This window comes from Notolepis coatsorum (assembly GCF_963971535.1).
Source record: "Notolepis coatsorum genome assembly, chromosome: 6".
Classification (NCBI taxonomy): Eukaryota; Metazoa; Chordata; class Actinopteri; order Aulopiformes; family Paralepididae; genus Notolepis; species Notolepis coatsorum.
In genome coordinates, this window is record NC_140170.1 from 82,608,733 (window position 1) to 82,631,823 (window position 23,091).

The 23,091-nt window shown below is 42.3% G+C and overlaps 1 protein-coding gene across 1 annotated transcript in view; it reads left to right on the forward strand.

The window, feature by feature from the left end:
- Positions 1-23,091, forward strand: part of LOC311230653 (SLIT-ROBO Rho GTPase-activating protein 3-like) — a 102,870-nt gene that overhangs the window by 40,260 nt on the left and 39,519 nt on the right. The window contains exons 3-4 of the mRNA XM_084317001.1: positions 12,524-12,686; positions 20,838-20,900. Of these exons, the coding sequence (XP_084173127.1) occupies positions 12,524-12,686; positions 20,838-20,900 (226 nt within the window). The remainder of the gene's footprint in view (positions 1-12,523; positions 12,687-20,837; positions 20,901-23,091) is intronic.

The window sequence follows — 23,091 nt, forward strand, 5'->3', positions numbered from 1 at the left end:
GATTTATTGAAAAAACCATCCGCCAGAAAAAGTAGTTCCCACAACTCCATGTGGAAGCAGCTTGAAGTGCATCCAACCAAACTAACACATCCAACTGTGTATTATTGGAATGATTGAGAGAAGTTGCCTCATGTGGAAGCAGCTTGAAGTGCATCCAACCAACTAACACATCCAACTGTGTATTATTGGAATGATTGATTGAAAATTTATTAAAACGTTTTCTTTGCCCTATAGGAAAAAAACGTTTTCTTCGCCCTATTTTTTTATTTATTTCTTTTAGCCTAAACTTAACCAGTTGGAAACCAGGGGTACAGTAATAAAATTAGCAATCAACCAATCAATCAATTCAATAGACCATGCTCACTTAAAACAGCGCTGCTTCTCTCTCAGTCTGACTCCCCCGCTGTTGCAGACAGGAGTGTGTGTGTGTGTGTGTGCGTGTGTGTGTGTGTGTGTGTGTGTGTCACAGTGTGTGTGTGCGTGTGTGTGTGTATGTGTGTGTGTGTGTGTGTGTGTGTGTGTGTGTGTGTGTGTGTGTGTGTATGTGTGTGTTTGTGGGTACGCCAGCGCCGCGTCGGACAGTGTGAGAGAGAACGCTGCAGTCGGAAAGTAGGAAGGAAGAAATTTAAATCAATCAATTAATCTATCAATCAATCCGCGATTTTTCTTTTGTTCTAGATTGAGTCAAGACCCATCAATTACATCATCCAACATTGTTTAAAATACTAACACGTTCCCCTTGACAGAATCGCTTTATATTTAGTCGTTATGACGCTATCAACATATCCATTTGTTAAAGATTATTGTCCGCCATCTTGTTTTTTCCGACGGAGTGATCCGGCGGAGTGATGTGATTCGGTGGTGGGCGGGTCCTGGGACCAGGAGCGTGGATTATGAAGGATACATACGTGTAAATGGACTGTTTCAGCCAATCAGAATAGAGAAATTTGCATGCCGTTGTATAATAGAGCAATAAAAAAGGACAACCAATACAACAAACAAACAATGAAGGTCAGCGCTGAGGTACAAAGTTGTTAACTGTCTGCAGTATGTTATTGGTGGTGGTTGCAGGGGTGAGAGCGTTCATAGTGTGTTTGGACAGTGGGATCGTTGGGATGGCTAATGGAGTGATCAGAGCATATGTACCTTGCAGTCCACACTGTAATCTAGGGGTGGGAATCGCCAGAGACCTCACGATACGATACTATCGCGATACTTGCGTCACGATACGATAGTATCGCGATACTAAATATATATCGCGATACGCTGAGTATTGCGATAAAATAAAAATTTGATCCAATTTTGATTTACAATTTTATCCTTTTTTCAACTGCAAAGTAAAACTTTGTCAACATGTTGTATCTAATAAAATAAAGTTCAGTCTGTTCATCTCACTTCAATAATTTTTATTGCAGAACATGGTATTTTCTCAAGCAGACAGATGTAAACGCTGTAATCTGTGTTGCATGTACCTGACAAACTGAACTGTTTGTATTACAGTCATATTCCAACTTAACTGAATGCACATGTGTGTGTGGACTACTGTACTATTACAGGTATTGATGAACAATGCAACTTCCTTATACAAAAAAAATAAGGACTTTTTTTTAATTAATAATTAAATATCGATACTTGGCGTCCCTGTATCGATACAGTATCGCCACGCAAAGTATCGCGATACTACTACGTATCGATCCCCCCCCCCCCCCCCCCCACCCCTACTGTAATCCATGTCCTGGTGTTTAATGTGGGGAGACGGCCGAGACAGGGAGGTGCTGTTCTCCTGATCCTCACGTCTCCTATCGTTGATTTCATCTGAACCTTTTTTTTCCTTTAATTTTTGCAGTCATTCCAAGGTGTCCAAGCCAATGTTCTCTCACAACTAATCTCGTAGCATCTTGCACATCTTTATCTCCACCAGGCAGAACACCTGGGGGGAGATCATGTATTTGTGATGTACATGTGTGTGTGTGTGTGTGTGTGTGTGTGTGTGTGTGTGTGTGTGTGTGTGTGTGTGTGTGTGTGTGTGTGTGTGTGTGTGTGTGCGTGTGTGTGTGTGTGTGCATGCGTGTGTGTGTGTGTGTGTGTGTGCGTGCGTGCGTGTGTGTCTCTCTCTCTCTCTCTCTCTCTCTCTCTCTCTCTCTCTCTCTCTACCTGGAGCTAATCTCGCGAACTAGGCGATGGGATGAAACATTGCCTCACAGGCTGACAGCAGGCCAGGGACGTGAATGTCTCAAATATTTTTCACATTCGTCAACAACAAGTATTTCATTTGAATTAATTTCCATCATTGTCCATTGAAATACATATTCAGGAAAAGTTACACCTTTTGAACATGAGAGAGGGTGTGGTACAGATTCGCTGCTCAAAGTCTCCGGGAATCAGCTTTCTGGCCCCTGTTTACAACAGGGAAATGCCATAATGAACCGTTTGGCATTGATATACCTGTCTTTTGTATGTATTAATAAATTAGTGTCATAGTACATCTGTTTTTTTTTTATACTTGTTGTTTATCTTATTCTTTTCTTAACCTTGTCTTTTAACTGCTTTGCTTACTGGGCATACTCACTATAACTGCACCCTGTGTGCCACTGCTTTATATCTCATACGTTTACATTGTTTGTCTTGTTTTTAACTCCACTGACACTTTTGCCAAGATCATTGTTTTAATCTTGACTGTTCTGTTTTTATGCCCTGTAAGGCGACCTTGGGTGTTTTGAAAGGCGCCTCCAAATAAAATGTATTATTATTATTATTATTATTATTATTATTATTATTATTATTATTATTATTATTATTATTATTATTATTATTATTATTATTATTATTATTATTATTATTATTATTATTATTATTATTATTATTATTATTATTATTATTATTATTATTATTATTATTATAGTGTAATAGTGTGCTGATGTAATAATGTGCTAGTGTAATTGTGTCATAGTGTAATAGGAATAATGCGGGGGGTTTGCCCCGCCCCCTACAATTAAGCCTCACCTAACGTGTGGGCTACTAGCAAATAAATGGGTGGCTGCCGCCTGGTGGGGATTTGCACTCTACTGGCCACACCTTTCTAGTTGCAAATTATATCATAATGCAAACTCATCCAGTCTGCCAGTCTGCTCCACATGAGAGCAATGCTGTCTTCACACACATCAAGATAAATATGGAAATGTGTGGCTCAAGGCAAGCGGGCCATTCACATCGATTGGGGTCGCCCTACACGTGGTTACATTCTGGGCCTATGCCAGGACCACAGACACCTATGGTGGAGCTCCAATGACAGTTTGATGTATGCGCAGAAGTATAGCTTTAGCATTAGCAAGATCAATAAGGTCATTCTTCAAGATGTCAATCAATTATTATTAACATTATTATAATTTTTCTTCTTACTGTAAATAATTTTTTAAATAAAACTGCATTGGTTGAACATAAACAACAAAATTAACAAATAAAAAACAATATGTCCGGTAGCATGGTGAAACTGAAAGAAATGAAACTACCATGATACTTTTTTTGTGAGGGCAATCTACAAGCTAGGGTTGTAATCAAACCACTTGAGTGAAGATGTTGAGCACAATGCATGGTGATGTCGTGAACACTGTTGTAGTGTTGGCCTGATTGTGTGACATGTATGGTAAGAGTATGGTAAGAGGTTTCTCGTTAGTTAGGTCTTTGCCTGTAAATTAGTAGGTGTGAACTCGGTAGACAGATATAGTTAACCAGCTGCTTATCAGCTGGTTTAACTTCCCCTTCCTGATCAACAAGTGTGAGAAAGTCTAATTTTCACTCTTCAGTTGTCTGTTCTACATCTTTCTTTTGTTTGCAATTGTGGTGGTGGTGATGGTGGTTGTTGTTGGAACAGTCGATGAACAGTAGAATAAATAAACAAGGGCGTGGTATAATTGTCTATTAAAACAATGGCAGTACAGTACAGTCAAACAAACACTTTGGTGCAAAGATATAATCACATTCACATGCGCCCCCAAGCACCACAGGGAAGGAAACAATCAATGTGTGTGTGTGTGTGTATTTGTGTGTGTGCATCTCAGGGAAGTGAATGTGTGTGTGTGTGCATCTCAGGGTGCATGTGTGTGTGTGCTTGTTTGTTTTTCTGTCTAAATGTGCATTTGTATTGATCACAGACACCATCACTGGACTGGTTTACAAGAAGCAGTGGAACTTTAAGAGACCACATCCTAATGTGATTTTAAGCTTTGAGTTAAGAGTGCATACTATTAGTTCATCTTTAGACATATTGACATTACAATATAGTTACATCTTACAATGGCCTGTAGTTACATCTTACAGTGGCCTGTATAGTTACATCTTACAATGGCCTGTATAGTTACATCTGACAATGGCCTGTATAGTTACATCTTACAGTGGCCTGTATAGTTACATCTTACAGTGGCCTGTATAGTTACATCTGTTTTTACCACTTTCTGCAAAACTTGGCCACACACAAACAACATCCAGACATTTCCAGCCAACAACACTGGCGCGGCCATTTGGAATGCTTGGAATGTGACAGCGTGGAATGTGACACCGTGTCTGTGTAAAATCTTGTACACGTTCTTTCTCTGTGACAGAGAGAACATTTGCCAAATGTTTGGTAGCAATTAGGCGTTTGGGTTATTAAAACATTTTTTACATTATATTACGAAATCCCATAATGTGCCGAATGTGGCCACCTCCCCTGCTATTCTACCTGGTCGGTTACCTGGTGCTGGGGATCCCTGGGACTGGTGTCCCTGCTGACGCGGAAGATCCACAAGACACACCGCTAGATGTGTGGCCTACCCCAGGCACCATGGATTCCCCGGATTCAGTGAGAGATCCTGCCATGAAAACCCCGCTGCTCGGGGAGGACTTTATCTCATGGACGTCTCAACTACTCGGGGTTCTGCCGCGAGGACTACGCTGTCTGTGGGCCCAGGGAAATGGGAGACTTTCCCCCTATGCAGCGCGCACTTGCGACGGCAAGCCGAACAGCCCAGCGAGGAGGACCTGGCTTCTAATTCTCCTACTCCTGATGTCGGGTAACGTACAACCGAATCGAGGCCCAGAACTGTCTCAGCCGACTCAGCTGCAAACGCCAGAGGAGATTAGGGTGCCCTCCGTGGGCTCCTGCTACAGCCCGTCGGACACAGCGGACGAGGGAGGCAGCGCGGATCTTCTAACTACCGCAGAAATGGACAGTGTATTCTCTTCCAGAGGACTCCATATCACTCATCTCAACGTAAGAAGCTTAATCAATAAAATGGACGAAATCAGAATAATGTTTGGAAACGGCAAAGCCGCAATACTAACTTTCTCTGAAACAATGCTGGACAGTTCCATAAATGACTCTGAGATTGAAATAGAAAATTACACTGTCATACGTAAAGACAGAAATAGAAATGGGGGGGGTGTATGTGTTTATGTCCGAGCGGACATTTGTTTTAACATGAGGCCCGAGTTAAATCACAATGATATCGAAGCAGTGTGGCTTGATATAATTTTTCCTAAAACAAAACCTCTCTTAATCGGTGTCCTCTACAGACCTCCAACTCAAAATTCATTTTATGATTTACTGGAAGAGAGCTCAGTGGATCTTTGTAAATCTGAGGTGATTTTGATTGGAGATTTTAATACCAACACTCTTAAAAAAGATGCACCAATCTTTAAATCATTCAGAAATTACTGCAACATACATGACTTAAATCAGCTGATCACTCAAGTCACAAGAGTCTGCTCTTCCACACAAACCATCATTGATCTAATTCTGACATCAGACCAGACCAAGATCTCTAGAAGTGGCGTGATAGAATGCAGTCTAAGTGACCATCACATCATTTTCTGCACTCGTAAAATTCACAGACCTGTAATAAATTGTCACAACACAATCAGATTCAGATCTCTGAAAAACTACACAAGTGAAGCCTTAAAAACAGCTCTGGACAAAGTAGATTGGACAAATGTACTAAACTGCACATCGACAGAAAAAGCTTGGTCATGCTTTAAAACCACCTTCCTTTCAGTTATTGACACGCTTGCACCCTCAAAGGTGACCAGGGTCAAAGCCAGAACAGAGCCCTGGGTCACTGCCGAGATTCTAAAAGCCATCAGTGTGAGAAATGAGAGCTTCTCTAAATACAGAAAAACTAAAAATGAACAGCTCTTTGAGACATGTAAAACACTAAGAAATGGAGTAACCAATATGATCAAAAAAGCAAAACTGAACTATTTTAACGAAAAAATTGAGGAAAATAAAAATAATCCTCAAAAACTGTGGAAGTCTTTAAAAACACTGGGTCACAATAATAGACTCAAGACTAAAACCACAAATCTCAACCTGAAAATAGATAACACGATCATCTCTGACAAATTGAGCGTGGCAAATTGTTTAAACACCTTCTTCACAACTGTTGCTACCACTTTGGTGAACAAACTGCCGATCCACTCTGGCCGATATGGCATACAGCACATCCAGGCCTTTTATAAGGAACTGGGTGTACGTGAAAATGATTTTAAATTGACTGAAGTAACTACTGAAGAGGTTATGAAAAAGCTCAGTATGCTGCAGCCAACAAAAGCCACAGGCCATGACAATATTCCCACCAGATTTCTCAGAGACTCTGCTTCCATCATAGCTCCCATTGTAGCCCATATCACCAACCTCTCCATCAACCAGGGTCACATCCCGCAAGAACTCAAGCTTGCTAGGGTAACCCCTCTATTTAAAAAAGGAAACAAACTAGATCCAGGTAACTACCGCCCCGTTTCTATCCTTTGTTCCATATCAAAGGTAATTGAGAGGCTGGTATATGAGCAGATAGACAACTACCTGACTGAACATAGACTATTGTACCAGTTCCAATCAGGTTTCAGAAAATCACACTCCACTGACACCTGTTTACTGTACCTGACAGATTATATAAAACGGGAGATGGACAAGGGGAACTACTGTGGGATGGTAATGTTGGACCTGCAAAAGGCGTTTGACACGGTCAACCATTCCATCCGACTAGAAAAATTGAGAGCGATAGGCTTTGATAGCAAGTCAGCCAAATGGGTCAAGTCCTACCTGGAGGGAAGAGAACAGGTGGTAGACATCAATGGCACCTTGTCCTCGTCCCTTCCAGTGACATGTGGGGTCCCCCAAGGAAGCATTTTGGGACCTCAACTGTTTTTAATATATATTAATGACATGAAATCGGCATGCGATTGCAACCTGTTCCTGTTTGCTGACGACTCGGCACTCCTGGTCTCAGACAGGAATAAGTCTAAAGTGGAAAGTGTCCTGAGCAGTGAAATGAAAAAAATCTGCTCCTGGCTCAGTGACAATAAATTGTCTCTACATCTGGGAAAAACAGAGGCCATACTCTTTGGGTCAAACGCCAACCTAAAGAAATCCCAGGGTTTTAAAATTAGAGTAGGTGAAAACATTATTGAGGATAAAGAGGAGGTCACCTACCTGGGCTTTATTTTAAATAACAAACTTTCTAACGAAAAAATGGCACAAAAAGTTATTACTAAGGTCAATCAAAAAACCAAATTTTTATTTAGAATTTCCTCGTTCATAAATAGGAACGCTCTGAGGACCCTAGCTGGAGCCCTCATCCAATGTCACTTTGACTATGCTTGCACTTCATGGTACAGCAACATATCAAAACAAATGAAGACAAAGCTCCAGACCTCCCAAAACAAACTAGTGAGACTCCTGCACAACCTTCACTTTAGGACTCACCTAACGCCAGCCCACTTTAGCAGGCTGGGATGGCTTAGGGTTGAAGAAAGAGTACACCAGCTTAAAATGCTACTGGTTTTTAAAGTACTAAAAGAAACGGTCCCCAAGTACCTAGTCAATTATTTTAATAAAGTAGGAGATGTCCACAAACACGCCACAAGAGGAAGCCCCACGGACCTGGTCCCGCCGAGAGTCAGGACATGCATGGGGAAAGATGCATTTTTTTACTCTGCTACGGTAATGTGGAATGCCCTGCCAACATTTTTAAAACTCCTGAACTCCCCTCTCGGATTTAAATCCGCCCTAAAAACATGGCTCAGCAGCAACTCAAATTGGTCTTAAAATGTTTTTTTTATCTCTTTTATCATAACTTGGCTTTTATTTCTTTTATCATGAGTTGCTTTTAAGGGTTTGCAGATTTTCTTTTAACATTAGTTAACTGTATGAGTTGTCAGGTTAGGTGTTTTTATAATTTTTTTTTTAGAATGTGTCCTGTCAGTGTACATGTCCATTTGTGTTTCTGTGCCTTTTTATGTTCCATGTATGGACCACAATGGAAACAAGCCTTGGCTTTATTGTGTTTTATCCATTTTTGACCTGCGTTATTGACACTGTTATTGTCTTGTCTTTTAAAATGTTTTTTTTGTCATACGATTTGTGTCAAAATAAAGTATTCAATTCAATTCAATTCAATCTTACAGTAGCCTGTATAGTTACATCTTACAGTAGCCTGTATAGTTACATCTTACAGCAGCCTGTATAGTTACATCTTACAGTGGCCTGTATAGTTACATCTTACAGTGGCCTGTATAGTTACATCTTACAGTGGCCTATAGTTACATCTTACAATGGCCTGTATAGTTACATCTTACAATGGCCTGTAGTTACATCTTACAGTAGCCTGTATAGTTACATCTTACAGTAGCCTGTATAGTTACATCTTACAGTGGCCTGTATAGTTACATCTTACAGTAGCCTGTAGAGTTACATCTTACAGTGGCCTGTATAGTTACAGCTTACAGTAGCCTGTATAGTTACATCTTACAGTAGCCTGTATAGTTACATCTTACAGTGGCCTGTATAGTTACATCTTACAGTGGCCTGTATAGTTACATCTTACAATGGCCTGTAGTTACATCTTACAGTAGCCTGTATAGTTACATCTTACAATGGCCTGTATAGTTACATCTTACAGTGGCCTGTATAGTTACATCTTACAGTGGCCTGTATAGTTACATCTTACAGTGGCCTGTATAGTTACATCTTACAGTAGCCTGTAGAGTTACATCTTACAGTGGCCTGTATAGTTACATCTTACAGTGGCCTATAGTTACATCTTACAGTGGCCAGTATAGTTACATCTTACAGTGGCCTATAGTTACATCTTACAATGGCCTGTATAGTTACATCTTACAGTAGCCTGTATAGTTACATCTTACAGTGGCCTGTATAGTTACATCTTACAGTAGCCTGTAGAGTTACATCTTACAGTGGCCTGTATAGTTACATCTTACAGTGGCCTGTATAGTTACATCTTACAGTAGCCTGTATAGTTACATCTTACAGTAGCCTTTATAGTTACATCTTACAGTAGCCTGTATAGTTACATCTTACAGTGGCCTGTATAGTTACATCTTACAGTGGCCTATAGTTACATCTTACAATGGCCTGTATAGTTACATCTTACAGTGGCCTGTATAGTTACATCTTACAGTAGCCTGTATAGTTACATCTTACAGTAGCCTGTATAGTTACATCTTACAGTAGCCTGTATAGTTACATCTTACAGTGGCCTGTATAGTTACATCTTACAGTGGCCTGTATAGTTACATCTTACAGTAGCCTGTATAGTTACATCTTACAGTGGCCTTTATAGTTACATCTTACAGTGGCCTGTATAGTTACATCTTACAGTGGCCTGTATAGTTACATCTTACAATGGCCTGTATAGTTACATCTTACAATGGCCTGTATAGTTACATCTTACAGTGGCCTGTATAGTTACATCTTACAGTGGCCTGTATAGTTACATCTTACATTAGCCTGTATAGTTACATCTTACAGTAGTCTGTATAGTTACATATTACAGTGGCCTGTATAGTTACATCTTACAGTAGCCTTTATAGTTACATCTTACAGTGGTCTGTATAGTTACATCTTACAGTGGCCTGTATAGTTACATCTTACAGTAGCCTTTATAGTTACATCTTACAGTGGTCTGTATAGTTACATCTTACAGTAGTAGCCTGTATAGTTACATCTTACAATGGCCTGTATAGTTACATCTTACAGTAGCCTGTATAGTTACATCTTACAGTAGCCTGTATAGTTACATCTTACAGTAGCCTTTATAGTTACATCTTACAGTAGCCTGTATAGTTACATCTTACAGTAGCCTTTTTAGTTACATCTTACAGTAGCCTGTATAGAGTACTTCCATACCTGAGTTCCTTTGTAATGGTCAGAATCAGAAGTGACATTGTTACTTTTATTGTATTTCTATTAAATTTTTTTATAGAGTTTTTCTGTTGGTTCAGTTTTGTGATCATGCAGGTCAGTTGACAACATGTATAATGAAAATGAACCAACAGGATCTTGTTATTTCCACTTGCACACACGGCACAATGCTATTTAGGTTGTCCAATTCACCGCCAGTAAACAATTGTACACTACTGTCTACTGTATCCACGATTATGCATACAATTTGTCATGCATTTATTATAATGACATTATTTGGCTATTTTGACCAGACTAAAAGCAAAGCTGATGATCTTGTATTGTGGCAAAAAAATTGCAAATTTTGGTGAAATACTGAAAAACGTCAACACAAAAACGGGCCATTATTAAAACCCTTTGGTCCGATTGCGTTCTCGCTTCAATCAAACGGGCGCCAGGGTTCAACACGTGAGCGGATGGAGACCACAGCGGGCTGAGCGGGATGTTGTCACTGGGGGGGGGGGGGGGGGTAATGGTTCCGTGGTTGGATCTAACCAGGCGGGGCGAGGCAGGTGTGGATGTGCCCTCGGAGGAGAGGTTCACCTTGGATGCACCACAAAGCGTCCAGCCAAACTCAGTTTTTCTTTCCGCCCCTAACCTCCTCTAGCTTTATTCCAGTCCCGTCACTTTGAAGGATAACTCTGGCGAGGGTGAAGGTTAAGCCCACTCTCCAGAGTCTCCTCTCCCCCTCATGAAGTCTGCAGACGGCATTCTCAACAAAAAAGCTTTTCCGTTGATTAATTGACCCGTCCTCCCGTTACACTGAGATGCCACCCACTCCCCCGTTAAAGCTCAACGCGATTATCACAATCAAAACGTCAGAGATTCCACACTCTGGGGGGAGATTTGTACGTCAGCGGAATCGTGGCGTCGGCCTCGCCTCATGAAGCATTAATAAGCGACTCCTGTGTGCTGCGTCTGTCCGGCGGGGTCTCGCCTGAATGCGCTCATTGAGCTGAAAAGGCTCATATCTTGCAACTAGTTTTCATTCACAAAACAACAATTGCCTTTTCATGCTTCAGAAGGCGAGGTCATGCAGAGGTTCCGCTGACGCACGATTACATTGGGAGTCGGGGGGGAGGAAGCGGACGGCATCTCGGAAGACGGTGGAATGAATCACAATACCCTTCTTGGTGATAACGATGTGTGCAAATGTCATGAGGGGAGAAGGCGACTCTAGAAAGTGCACTTAACTTTTCACCCTCGCCAGAGTGATCCTTCAAAGGCACATGTCGGCTGTTCTCGCCCCTCGCTCCACAACGGGGGAACAAACTTCCCACCACAGTCAGGAGACCCGACCCATCTTTCGCCTTCGACTAAAAACACACTTCTTCAAATAATATCTAAAAAAAAAAAAAAACACTAACCTTCGTACTACTACAGTACCCTCGTCTTCTACTATCATGCACTTTTCCACTAAATAATCTTCCTTGCCTATATTACTACCTACTATGCTAATATGTCTCTACTACTATGCACTCAAGACTGCAGCACCCCAAGTTTCAACACTGTTTTATGAAGTTGTACCCTTCCTACTGACTTTGTACAGAACTTGTAAGTTTTGGATACACGGCTAAATATCAGCTAAATGACTAAATGTAAATGTAATGACATGAGTGACATAAAGGTATATTTGCTTTGTCTAATTGCAGTGGTTGTTTTGTTTAGGTGTGTTATTTCTTTATGTGTTTTGTCAATATATTGTGATGAGTGTCAATGTATATGTTTGTGTTGTCACCATGTAACTTATTGGACCCCAGGGAGAATAGCTGCTACTGTGCAGAAGCTAACAGGGATCCTAAAACAAACAAACAAACAAACAAACAAACAAACAAACAAACAAAGATTCAAAGGCACTATATCCTACTTACCAATGATGCTGTGGATTGATAGGAGTTCTTCTTACTGGATACGTGCAGCTCTGGCTAGTTAGCCACAAAACAAATGCAAAGTCAATGGGGCCACGCTCCAGTCTCTATGAGCCCTGGAGTAAACGCTGAAACCTACTTCACAGTGCCCCTAAAGTAGGTTTCAGTGTTGGCCCCATTTACTTCGGCTACATTTTGTGGCTAATAGCTGGATCTGCAGGTACCCAGTAGGAGGAACAGCATGTATTGTGCTGAGAAAGGACTACCAATGCCATATGGACAGCATCCTTAATCAGTAGCAAATAGGGCTACAGGTCCAAAATCCCAAACATATCCCTCTGATGTCTACCTATAAAACCTGACCTGTACTTATTATCTGCCATCTTAAAGAACTAGCTAACTTCTACCTTGGCTCTTTCAGAAAGGACCAAAACCTCCTCTCCACGGTGAACTGCTGGTACTTGGTGCTGAACCAGACCAGGCGTGAGAGCAGAGACCACGCCACGCTCAGCGACATCTACAACAACAACGTCATTGTCCGCCTGGCCCATGTGGGCGAGGACGTCATCAGACTCTTCAAGAAGGTTAGGAGCGACTCACTGCGGGATTCATGACGAGAAGGAATGTTGACGTTTGAACTTTAACTTGTGTGATTAATGCACACGACCACAGAACTCCCCCAGCAAACATGAGTGCATTTTAGAAGTAGAAGTAGAAAGCTTTATTGTAATTTTATGCAGTTTAGCGGCCACCCTGGTTTAAAGGCTGATCTGAGACCATTTTGCCTCTGAGTTCATTGACCAGTAAATCCTAGATCAGTGGTTAAATTCTTCCAAGCTTTTTGCATACAAGGTCTCTTTACCGTTACAAAAAAGTACTGTGGTATGTCCAAAAGGGTATCATCGTATTTCCATAATTACTTGGTCACTGATGGTAGTGACCAACTATATCACATCACCATCAGTATCATGGTTTAAATTGGATTATACCGTAGTGTTATTACAAACGTGCAAAAGTGGTACCATGACAATACATGGCTTTTACCATGGCAATACCATGGTAAATTATGTATACAATGGTTGGTGCCATAGTAAAACACGGTGAAACCACCATCAAACTACCTTGATACTTCTTTTTTAACACTTTGGGTGCCGGGAGCCGTCTTTAGACGTCTTTGCTGGCCATGCTAAAGTTGCCGGGGGACGCTGTACGTCGTCTTTATATCAATATTTCAAAAATCTGCGATCGGATTCATAATGTCCCTCCGCTGGCCTGAGATCCACCAGCAGGACCCACTGAGCTCTCTGGCGGTTCAGGAGCGCCATCTGGTGGCCGATCGGCGCAATCGCTTAACAGGAAGCGCACTAGAGGTTTTGCTAGACGTCCGTATTGCTTCCGGCCACTCGGTACATGTCCCGTGACTCTAGCTTGTCACTCTACATAGCGATCGATTGCCAATAACTCGATAAACAACATGATTTGGACGTATATACCATTATACAAGCTGGAGATGGACCGGGTAATAATATATCCCATAATGATAAAATTTCTACTCGACGATGATCGCCCAACGGCGCGCGGAGACTGGGGTGAGTTTCAGCGTGTAACGTTACCGTCTTCGATAATAACTGATATTATCAACATTTGACCCACATTAGATGATTGGTATAACGCTGCCCACGGAATTATAAACGCCCCCTCGCCCATCCGGTCAACATCAGATGACGTGTAGTAACTTCTAGAAGTACGTCTAGTTGGAATTTTTTATATCGCGCTGATTGCCATCAAACTGTATTTCATCATCAATATAATGCATTTGGGGCTATATATCACGTTCTGGAGAAAGCTGCAGAAAGAGATGAAAACATACTTATACATTAGACCATACTTTACTATGAATATGTGAATGAAAAAGTTTAACGTTGCTACACAATGAACAATACATATAGGACTTTGAATGGGCCCTAATAATGGCAATGTAGCAATAGAATTTAAAAAGTTATAGCCCTGCAAAGAAGGGGACTTTCTCCATAGACAAATAGCGCTGGCAATCTATGGTATATCATTAATTTAACCTTAGGCAACCAAAGTGTTAATAAGGGTATTCATGATGTTTTAAAACCCAATCTGTTAGCTTGTTGTACATAAGACCATCAGCTCAGCATCTGTTACCAGACTGAACCAGCGTGAGTGTGGCGTCTTACTTGTGAAAGGTGACTTTTAACGGCTGCAGAACTCGAGAACTATTAGGAACGTCTGACCACTAAAAGTGTGTCTGACTCTTAACCATCAAAACCTGCACGGACTACAACGTATATCATGCCAGTTAGGGCACCATACCATGCTGCTATGATGCCCGAATTTCCCCAAAGGGATCAATAAAGGAATATAATATCTTATCTTATCTTATATAATATGTATATTCAAATAGGTATTTTTGAATGACATGAGGGACGATGCAATTATCTGGAGTACATCCTGGTTTTCCCAGCTCAGCCTCAACTCAGCTAAGTGAAGAACCCCACCCCCTGTCCCCCACAGCCCCCGTCCCCCCACCCCCCCTGTTCCTGCTGATGGCGTCGTTCTAACCTACATTTCATATGTCAATTCTCTGCACATTTTATGCCTGTCTATATTTATGCAAATCTTACGTCTATTTTATGTCCATTATGTCTACATTACTGCTGTGAAGCACTCTGGGCTGCAATTCTTGTATGAAAGGTTCTATACAACGTTTATTATTATTATTGTTATTATAATTTCAGGCCACTTTCTCTTTTTAAACAGAATTCACAGTAATTCAGAACTCATTGTGCACTAACTCACAGAGAGCATTGAGTCGAACATCTGCCTGTTGTTCTGCATTTTCAGTACACAAAATACCAGATTATGCCGGTTTAAGAGTTGGCTTGCGGTCTTTGCGCTGCACCGCTACTCGCCCAGGGCGTCTGGAAGAATAAATACAGCGTTCAAGAATGCAGCACATACTGCACAAGAATGCAGTGCTCGGACTAGGGATGCACCGATCTGACTTTTTCAGTCCCGATACCGATCCCATTGTCCAAATTTCTTTTCCAAAAAAGTTACAAAAAAATGAATTTAATCCACGTTTATTTTTTATTAAAATATATTTAGTTTTTAAGAATTGTAAAGGATCACAAGTGTGTTTTTGATTTGTTGTAAACAAAGACAGAAAATAAACTTCATTCATTCAATTAATAAACTGTGTGCCTCACTGTCACTGTGTGGAAGAGACTGCGATCATTCTTTTGTGCAAGGCAACATCAGGCTTGACTTAAAACATTACTTTCCTAACTTAGTGAAACTAAATGTAACAAATTAACACATAGATATAAATGTACTGAATGGTTATTTCTTATTTTATTTATTATATATAAAAAAAAAATCAGATATATTTTTTACCGATACCCGATCCAGCTATTTTACTGATATCGGCGGCCGATACCAATACCAATATCGGATCGGTGCATCCCTAGCTCGGACCATCTTTTCTCTTTAAAGGTATAATATGTAATGCCATCAAACAGCGACCTGTAGGCAAAAGAGCACCGCTTTGTTTACTACTTTTGTTTTGGTTGGACGGACGTGTGGGTTGGGGTTTAGTAACTCATTATACTGTGAATATCTCCAGACCTCTCCTGGTAGAGCCTGAGGTATGGCCTGCAGCTGAATTACATTGATCTATTGATCATATCGATATTACCGATAATAGTGTTTTGTGAGCGTGCAGCACAGGACAGACTCTCGAGACGATAGCTACACGTTGCACGTGCGGCAGAGTTCCTGCGGTTCGGTGGATTATGACAGAGCGGCGCGCCTTAGGGAGCTCAGATCGATATCGATCAACAGCACCAGGGGCGTCTCCCATGATTTATGCCCCCTGGGAAGCCCTGTGCTGTGGAGCAGGGGGGAGGATGAGGATGGGTGTGCCTGCGGTGGCCACAGCACAGAGAACACAACTAATAACCGCTGCCAGAGAATCTTGTCTCCCTCAGCAAGAAGTTAGCTGGAGTTGTGACAAAAAGAAAAGTTTCTCACAATAGCCGCCCTGCTATGCGGAAGCCTACTGCACCAAACGCCAATACGATGTTCCCTAACGATGTCCACATGCTGAAAGGGAAATTAATCAACTGTGGTGCCTTTTTTGACTGAACATTTTTAATTAGTTTAGACATTTCGAAACCACACAATCAAAATCACACCCCTGGCTCCCCGAGAAGGCCCCCTCCCCTTCCTGTTTTTAAAAAGACAACTCCGTGGAACCCTCTGCTTTTTGCAAGTGTGTCACTATATCTGAAGTATCAGTGCCTACTTGCTATGAAAGACAATTATGCGGAATTCAAACAAAATGTAACACTTAGGGCGGCTGATTGGCGCAGTGGGCAAGGCGCTCGCCTCTAACGCAGGAGACACTGGGTTCGAGCCCAGCTCTCGGCGTTGCTACCGGCTGGCCGGTCGTTCATACTAACACAATTGGCAAGTGTTAGAGGGTGGGAAAGCCGGTGGGTGGGGATTGGACGTTTTGGACAGCAACTCCTACAGGTCGGTTTGGTGACGCCGGTGCGGCGGAAACAGGAAATAGCGGGGGCAGCATGAGCCTCCCACGCGTTACTCCTCGCCACTGAGAGTTCGAGCTGCTGCGGTGAAAAGATGCGACAGGCTGCCTCGTGTACCGGAGGGGACACGTGATGCAAGGCTTCTATCCTCACTACAGCCGACCAGTGGGAGGCATAGTCTAGCAACGTTCAAGACAGGGGAGGGAAGAATTGGATAATACGAAATTGGGATGGGAGAAAAATAGAAAATGGGGAGAAAAAGTGGATCACAAAAAAAAGAATGTAACACTTACAATGTTACGGATAGCAGCTTTACATTTTAAGGAGAACTCTGGTATTTTCTTTTTTTTTTTATATCCTGGACCCTATTTTTCTATAATTTGGAGTCTAACTGACTGATTACTTGAATTGACACACACACACACACACACACACACACACACACACACACACACACACACACACACACACACACACACACACACACACACACACACACACACACACACACACACACACACACACGCACAATGGCAGCTAGACAGAGACATAACTCTTGTAACCATCTGAGCCTGTCTGTCCCAAAAACCATCTCTCTCGTTGGAGACAGTCGTTGCGCACTTTCATGTGTTTTTTTCCTTCCGAAAAACGCCATGTTGCTGTTTTGACGACCAGTCGTCCAGGGAGAGACACAGAGACAGGACTGATTGGACTCCACCTGCTGTACGCCCTCTGCGGCAACATCACCAGAGCCACCCTGCGCTGCTTGTCCTGGGCTAGATAACCCCTCATCATTGGACATGTTGTCCAATCCATCAGAGGCTCTCAGCCCCTGGAACTGTGTTTCAGGCCCCTGACTTGATGCCTCTTGAGGAATGTTCTGCACTGGATCTATTTTTATCTGTTTTACTCAAAGCATTTTCATTTGACCGCTTGCTTTGCAGCGGCAAATTAGAACATTTCAGAGAGTGCTGCTGACATCTCACACACACATATCAGGGCTGTACACTGCGACGAGATGATCGCAAATTGCCCCTTAATTTGGCCCGTGCGAGTGGTAAATAATATTTGGGGGCAACCTTGCGAGTAGTGATTTCAACCCTTCATTCGCATTTCACTCCTAAATTAATTAAAAAAAATAGTAAATAGGGCTGTACAGTGCGACATAATGCCGCACAGCGGTGCTATGAAAAAATGTGTGTGGAAAAAAAAGATTTGCGTGTGAAGTTAATCTGGGTCATGTAACCGGTCTCGTATTGCTCTGCGTTGTGTTTCAAATTCCGATTCGACGCCTGTTAAGGGATTGCCCTGAGTGGGAGTTGCACCCCGGTCTCCCGCACCGGGGCCGACATCACAAACCGCTGCGCCAAGAAAGGATATCCCCCCTAAACGCTCAGTTTGGATGCCTCTGGGGAGTGAGTTTTACTTGCAGTACCGCTTAACATCCACAGCCACCGAACTACTTGTACCACGTGACTGTGGATAGACTGCGGTACCTCTGTTACACTCACCCCCCTAAACTCACTCCACCCAGGGCATCCGGGTCACGGCACCACAGTAACCGGTCTCGTATTGCTCTGCGTTGTGTTTCAAATTCCGATTCGACCCCTGTTAAGGGATTGCCCTGAGTGGGAGTTGAACCCTGGTCTCCCGCACCGGGGCCGACATCACAAACCGCTGCGCCAAGAAAGGATATCCCCCCTAAACGCTCAGTTTGGATGCCTCTGGGGAGTGAGTTTTACTTGCAGTACCGCTTAACATCCACAGCCACCGAACTACTTGTGCCACGTGACTGTGGATAGACTGCGGTACCTCTGTTACACTATATACTTGGTAGTTGTAGTCTATCGTGCGATTAAATACCATGTCCCCGTCTGGTAGAGTCCATACAACCAACACCAAATCCCATAATCCGAATCGAAACTGAATGTGAACTTCATTTCAATAAGTTTAAGCCGGTAATTTTGCTCTGCAAGAACAACGGAGCGGATATCAGTCCATCTTATGACAACCACGTCCGATGTGGAGAGATGATAAGAGACCATAGCCGATTAAATTAAGTCGGACCTGGCAGTGATGAATGACGGGGACATGGACACTTCTAACGTTCAGCCGTGAGTAGCCCACTGGTGTTAGGACGTGAAATACTTTCTTCTTAAATTTCCCTCCAGGGATCAATAAAGTATCAACCTATCTATCTATCTAATAATGAGACAATATGCAAATAAGATAATACTAATAATTGTCACAGCTCCCCGTATGAAAGTGGCTTCCAACTTACTGCTGGTAAGATCACTGTTTATTTATCGTTTTGCATAGTATTACATTCATAGAATAGAATAGATAGATAGAATAGAAATACTTTTATTATCCCGTGGGAAATTTGACACTGCAAATCGCTCAACATTTAAACATTTAGACAGGACAGGTCACGAATTAGAATAATAACACAAATCAATCAAGTTGCCTAGGATAAGAGTAGAGTAAAATAGAATAAAAATTTAATAAAATATACAGAAATAAATACAGTAAAAATACACTGAGCATGGGGGAAGGGGGGGGGGGGTACAGGTAGTAAAAAAACAACACAGCAGTGTAAACAATTTGGTCAATATAATTTAACTATCTAACTAAATTAAATATATATTCACAGTGTCACATAAGGTGCAGTATGCTTCAGGTAGTGTAATATCCTCCTTGGGTTCCTATTAATCCAAGGTCAATGTCTGGCAGCTGTTTTGGAGCCTGGAGGCTGCTAGTCTATAAACATAAACAATCAAAGTCCTACCGTAAGAGCCTCATACGGGTCAAATAAACCTTTTTGATTAGAGTCTTTCCTTCGAGCTAAGTTGAACTGAACATTTTACAAAAGCGCAAATGTAAATAAGGTTGCTTTGCAACACAGTTTTCAAAATAAAGGTAACATAACAAATACCGTAGTAGGCCTCTCAATTATTACAAAAAGTGATGTATACATAAACATTAATTGGCATAGATCTCTATAAATGTCCCAACACATTGATCACTTTAGGCACACCCTGAAACCAGTAACATCACAAATATGAAGCAGGTAATTACCCATAAAAATAATAAACCTTTCATGGGGTTATTTACAATAATAATAATTAATTTTATTTATAAAGCACTTTTCATTGTGAAACAAAGGTATGCCGAGTTTCTTGTCCTCCTGATTAATGCAATGGTGTGTGTGTGTGTTGTGATGATCTCATTCAAGGAGCACTACACAAGCGTGCGCACACAGTTTGTTGTTTTAGTTCTATTAGTGATTTACACACTTTCTTAGTTGGTTCATTATAAAAGATACAAACCTGAAAACAAACGCACTTAAATGTTAAATAAAAGGACCACAGTAATGAGGCAGGAGGAACATATTTATATTTTTTATATTTTACTATAATGGTAAAATTGTTATTTAAAAATGTGCCCCTAAAAAATATTCTGTGCCCCTAAATTTCTCATTTAGGGGCAAGTGTGCCCCTAGTGAAAAGGCTTAGTGTACAGCCCTGCATATACACACACACACACACACACACACACACACACACACACACACACACACACACACACACACACACACACACACACACACGTATACACACACACACGTATACACACACACACACACACACACACACACACACACACACACACACACACACACACACACACACACACACACACACACACACACACACACACACACACACACACAAATGCACAGACAGACACACACAGACAGACACACTTAAACACACACACACGCATCCACAGACAGACACACACACACACACACAGACAGACACACAGAAACACAGACACACAGACACACAGACACACACACAGACACACACGTCACACACACGCACACACACACACAGACAGACACACAGAAACACAGACACACAGACACACACACAGACACACACATACACACACAGACACACACACACATGTTAAAAGATATATGTACAAAGGAAGATAAGTCTGCTCACGGGAAATGTGTCTTATTAAAAAACCCAGTTCCTGGCCACCGAGGTGTTGAAATATGTTCTTTCATGTCTCCTCTACAGTAAATGTGCTGCTCCTGCTGTTTTTCTATCAGCTTGTCACCCGTTTCTTTCCTTTTCCCCCCTGCAGAGCAAAGACATCGGGGTGCAGATGCACGAGGAGTTGGTGAAAGTCACAAACGAGCTCTATACTGTGAGTAGGACGCCTAATTGGTCTGCCTGTATGTCTTATCTGGACTGTACCATCTCACTGTAGCATCTCACTGTAGCATCTCACTGTAGCATCTCACTGTAGCATCTCACTGTAGCATCTCACTGTAGCATCTCATTGTAGCATCTCACTGTAGCATCTCACTGTACCATCTCACTGTACCATCTCACTGTAGCATCTCACTGTAGCATCTCACTGTAGCATCTCACTGTAGCATCTCACTGTAGCATCTCACTGTACCATCTCACTGTAGCATCTCACTGTACCATCTCACTGTAGCATCTCACTGTAGCATCTCACTGTAGCATCTCACTGTACCATCTCACTGTACCATCTCACTGTAGCATCTCACTGTAGCATCTCACTGTACCATCTCACTGTAGCATCTCACTGTAGCATCTCACTGTACCATCTCACTGTAGCATCTCACTGTACCATCTCACTGTACCATCTCACTGTACCATCTCACTGTAGCATCTCACTGTACCATCTCACTGTACCATCTCACTGTACCATCTCACTGTACCATCTCACTGTAGCATCTCACTGTACCATCTCACTGTAGCATCTCACTGTACCATCTCACTGTAGCATCTCACTGTAGCATCTCACTGTAGCATCTCACTGTAGCATCTCACAAGGCGTTTATACTTTTGAGAACTGAACATTATAATGATGATGTAACAATGTCTGCTGGTCATTGACACCACACTCCTAGGCAGAGCTGTCTCTACGCCTGAGAGGGCAGAAATCTGTGCCAAATCAGGAGATCCGCCACCAAATGAGTATAGTGTGTGGCTATAGCGTTGCTTTGGTAGTAGCACTAATAACCAACAATTAAGCTTGTCTGAACATTTATGAGTTATGCAGTGATGTAGTTATCAGAGAAGTAAACGGATTTTAGTGCTGTCTTTTCTGCATAGGAAACATACCGTTATGGCTGCATCGTTTCCATGGACACAAGGCTGTACAGACGTTAAATTATTAAACTTTTTTCAGCTAATTTTTGGTTTTTAATTATGAATAAATAATAATAAAACAATTATTCTTTGGGAACAATAATATAATATTATTCATTCAATATGTTAATGGTAAATAATATGAGCTATGGTAGCACCGGTTTGTTTACTTCCTGTTTGGGCAGAAATGTTTGGCAGTGGAATGTTGTCCAACTGACACCTATGGAGTTCTATAATTCCAAGATGCATGTAGATTTCTGAGAAAACATTCCAAGAAACGTGCACCTGAGAGGGTCAAACGAGCTACAGTAGGAAGGTCGGCACATTTGGGGGTATAAGGGTGACACAATAGAACAGCAATCTCTGCAGAGGACAGCGCAAGAAGAGACATGAAACCCATCCGCATCTTTTATGAATCACCCTCCCTCTGCAGAGTAGAAGGGGGAATGACTGTCCCCGCGAAGTTATCGCTCAAACGCCGCCAAACATGACTCACCGTATCTCTGGGGGGAGATCCTTTTCGAGATGAGCCATAATATCACTCTCTCCTCTATGCCTCCCCCCCCCCCCCCCCATCAGCGGCCCCATCTCCAGCATCTGCCTTGAGTCGGCCCGCCTCACTCCTCGCACCATGAGGTTTGGCGACAGCTAGCCTGTTGCCTGCACTGGAGGAGCTGTCCACAGCCCTGTGTACACTGTGCGTCTTATCAGCAGGGCAGCAGCCTCTTAACGGGTCATTCTCCTCCTGCGCACGAGGACGCATGAAAGGGGAACATTAGCATTTCTCGTCCCTCTCCCGCTGTGAAGTTGTCCGGTACTGTTGAAGGAGAAAGTGTTCTTGCCTCTGGCGCTCCCCCAAGCGAACTCAGCAGTCTGTACTGCAGTAGTTACCCCCACAACCCACACCACCCACCCACCCAACAACCACACACACACACACACACACACACACACACACACACACACACACACACACACACACACACACACACACACACACACACACACACACACACACACACACACACACACACACACACATATATACACACACACACACACACACACACACACACACACACACACACACACACACACACACACACACACACACACACACACACACACACACACACACACACACACACACACACACACACACACACACACACACACACACACTCATTACTTTGCTAGTGTCTGTCTACTGTTCT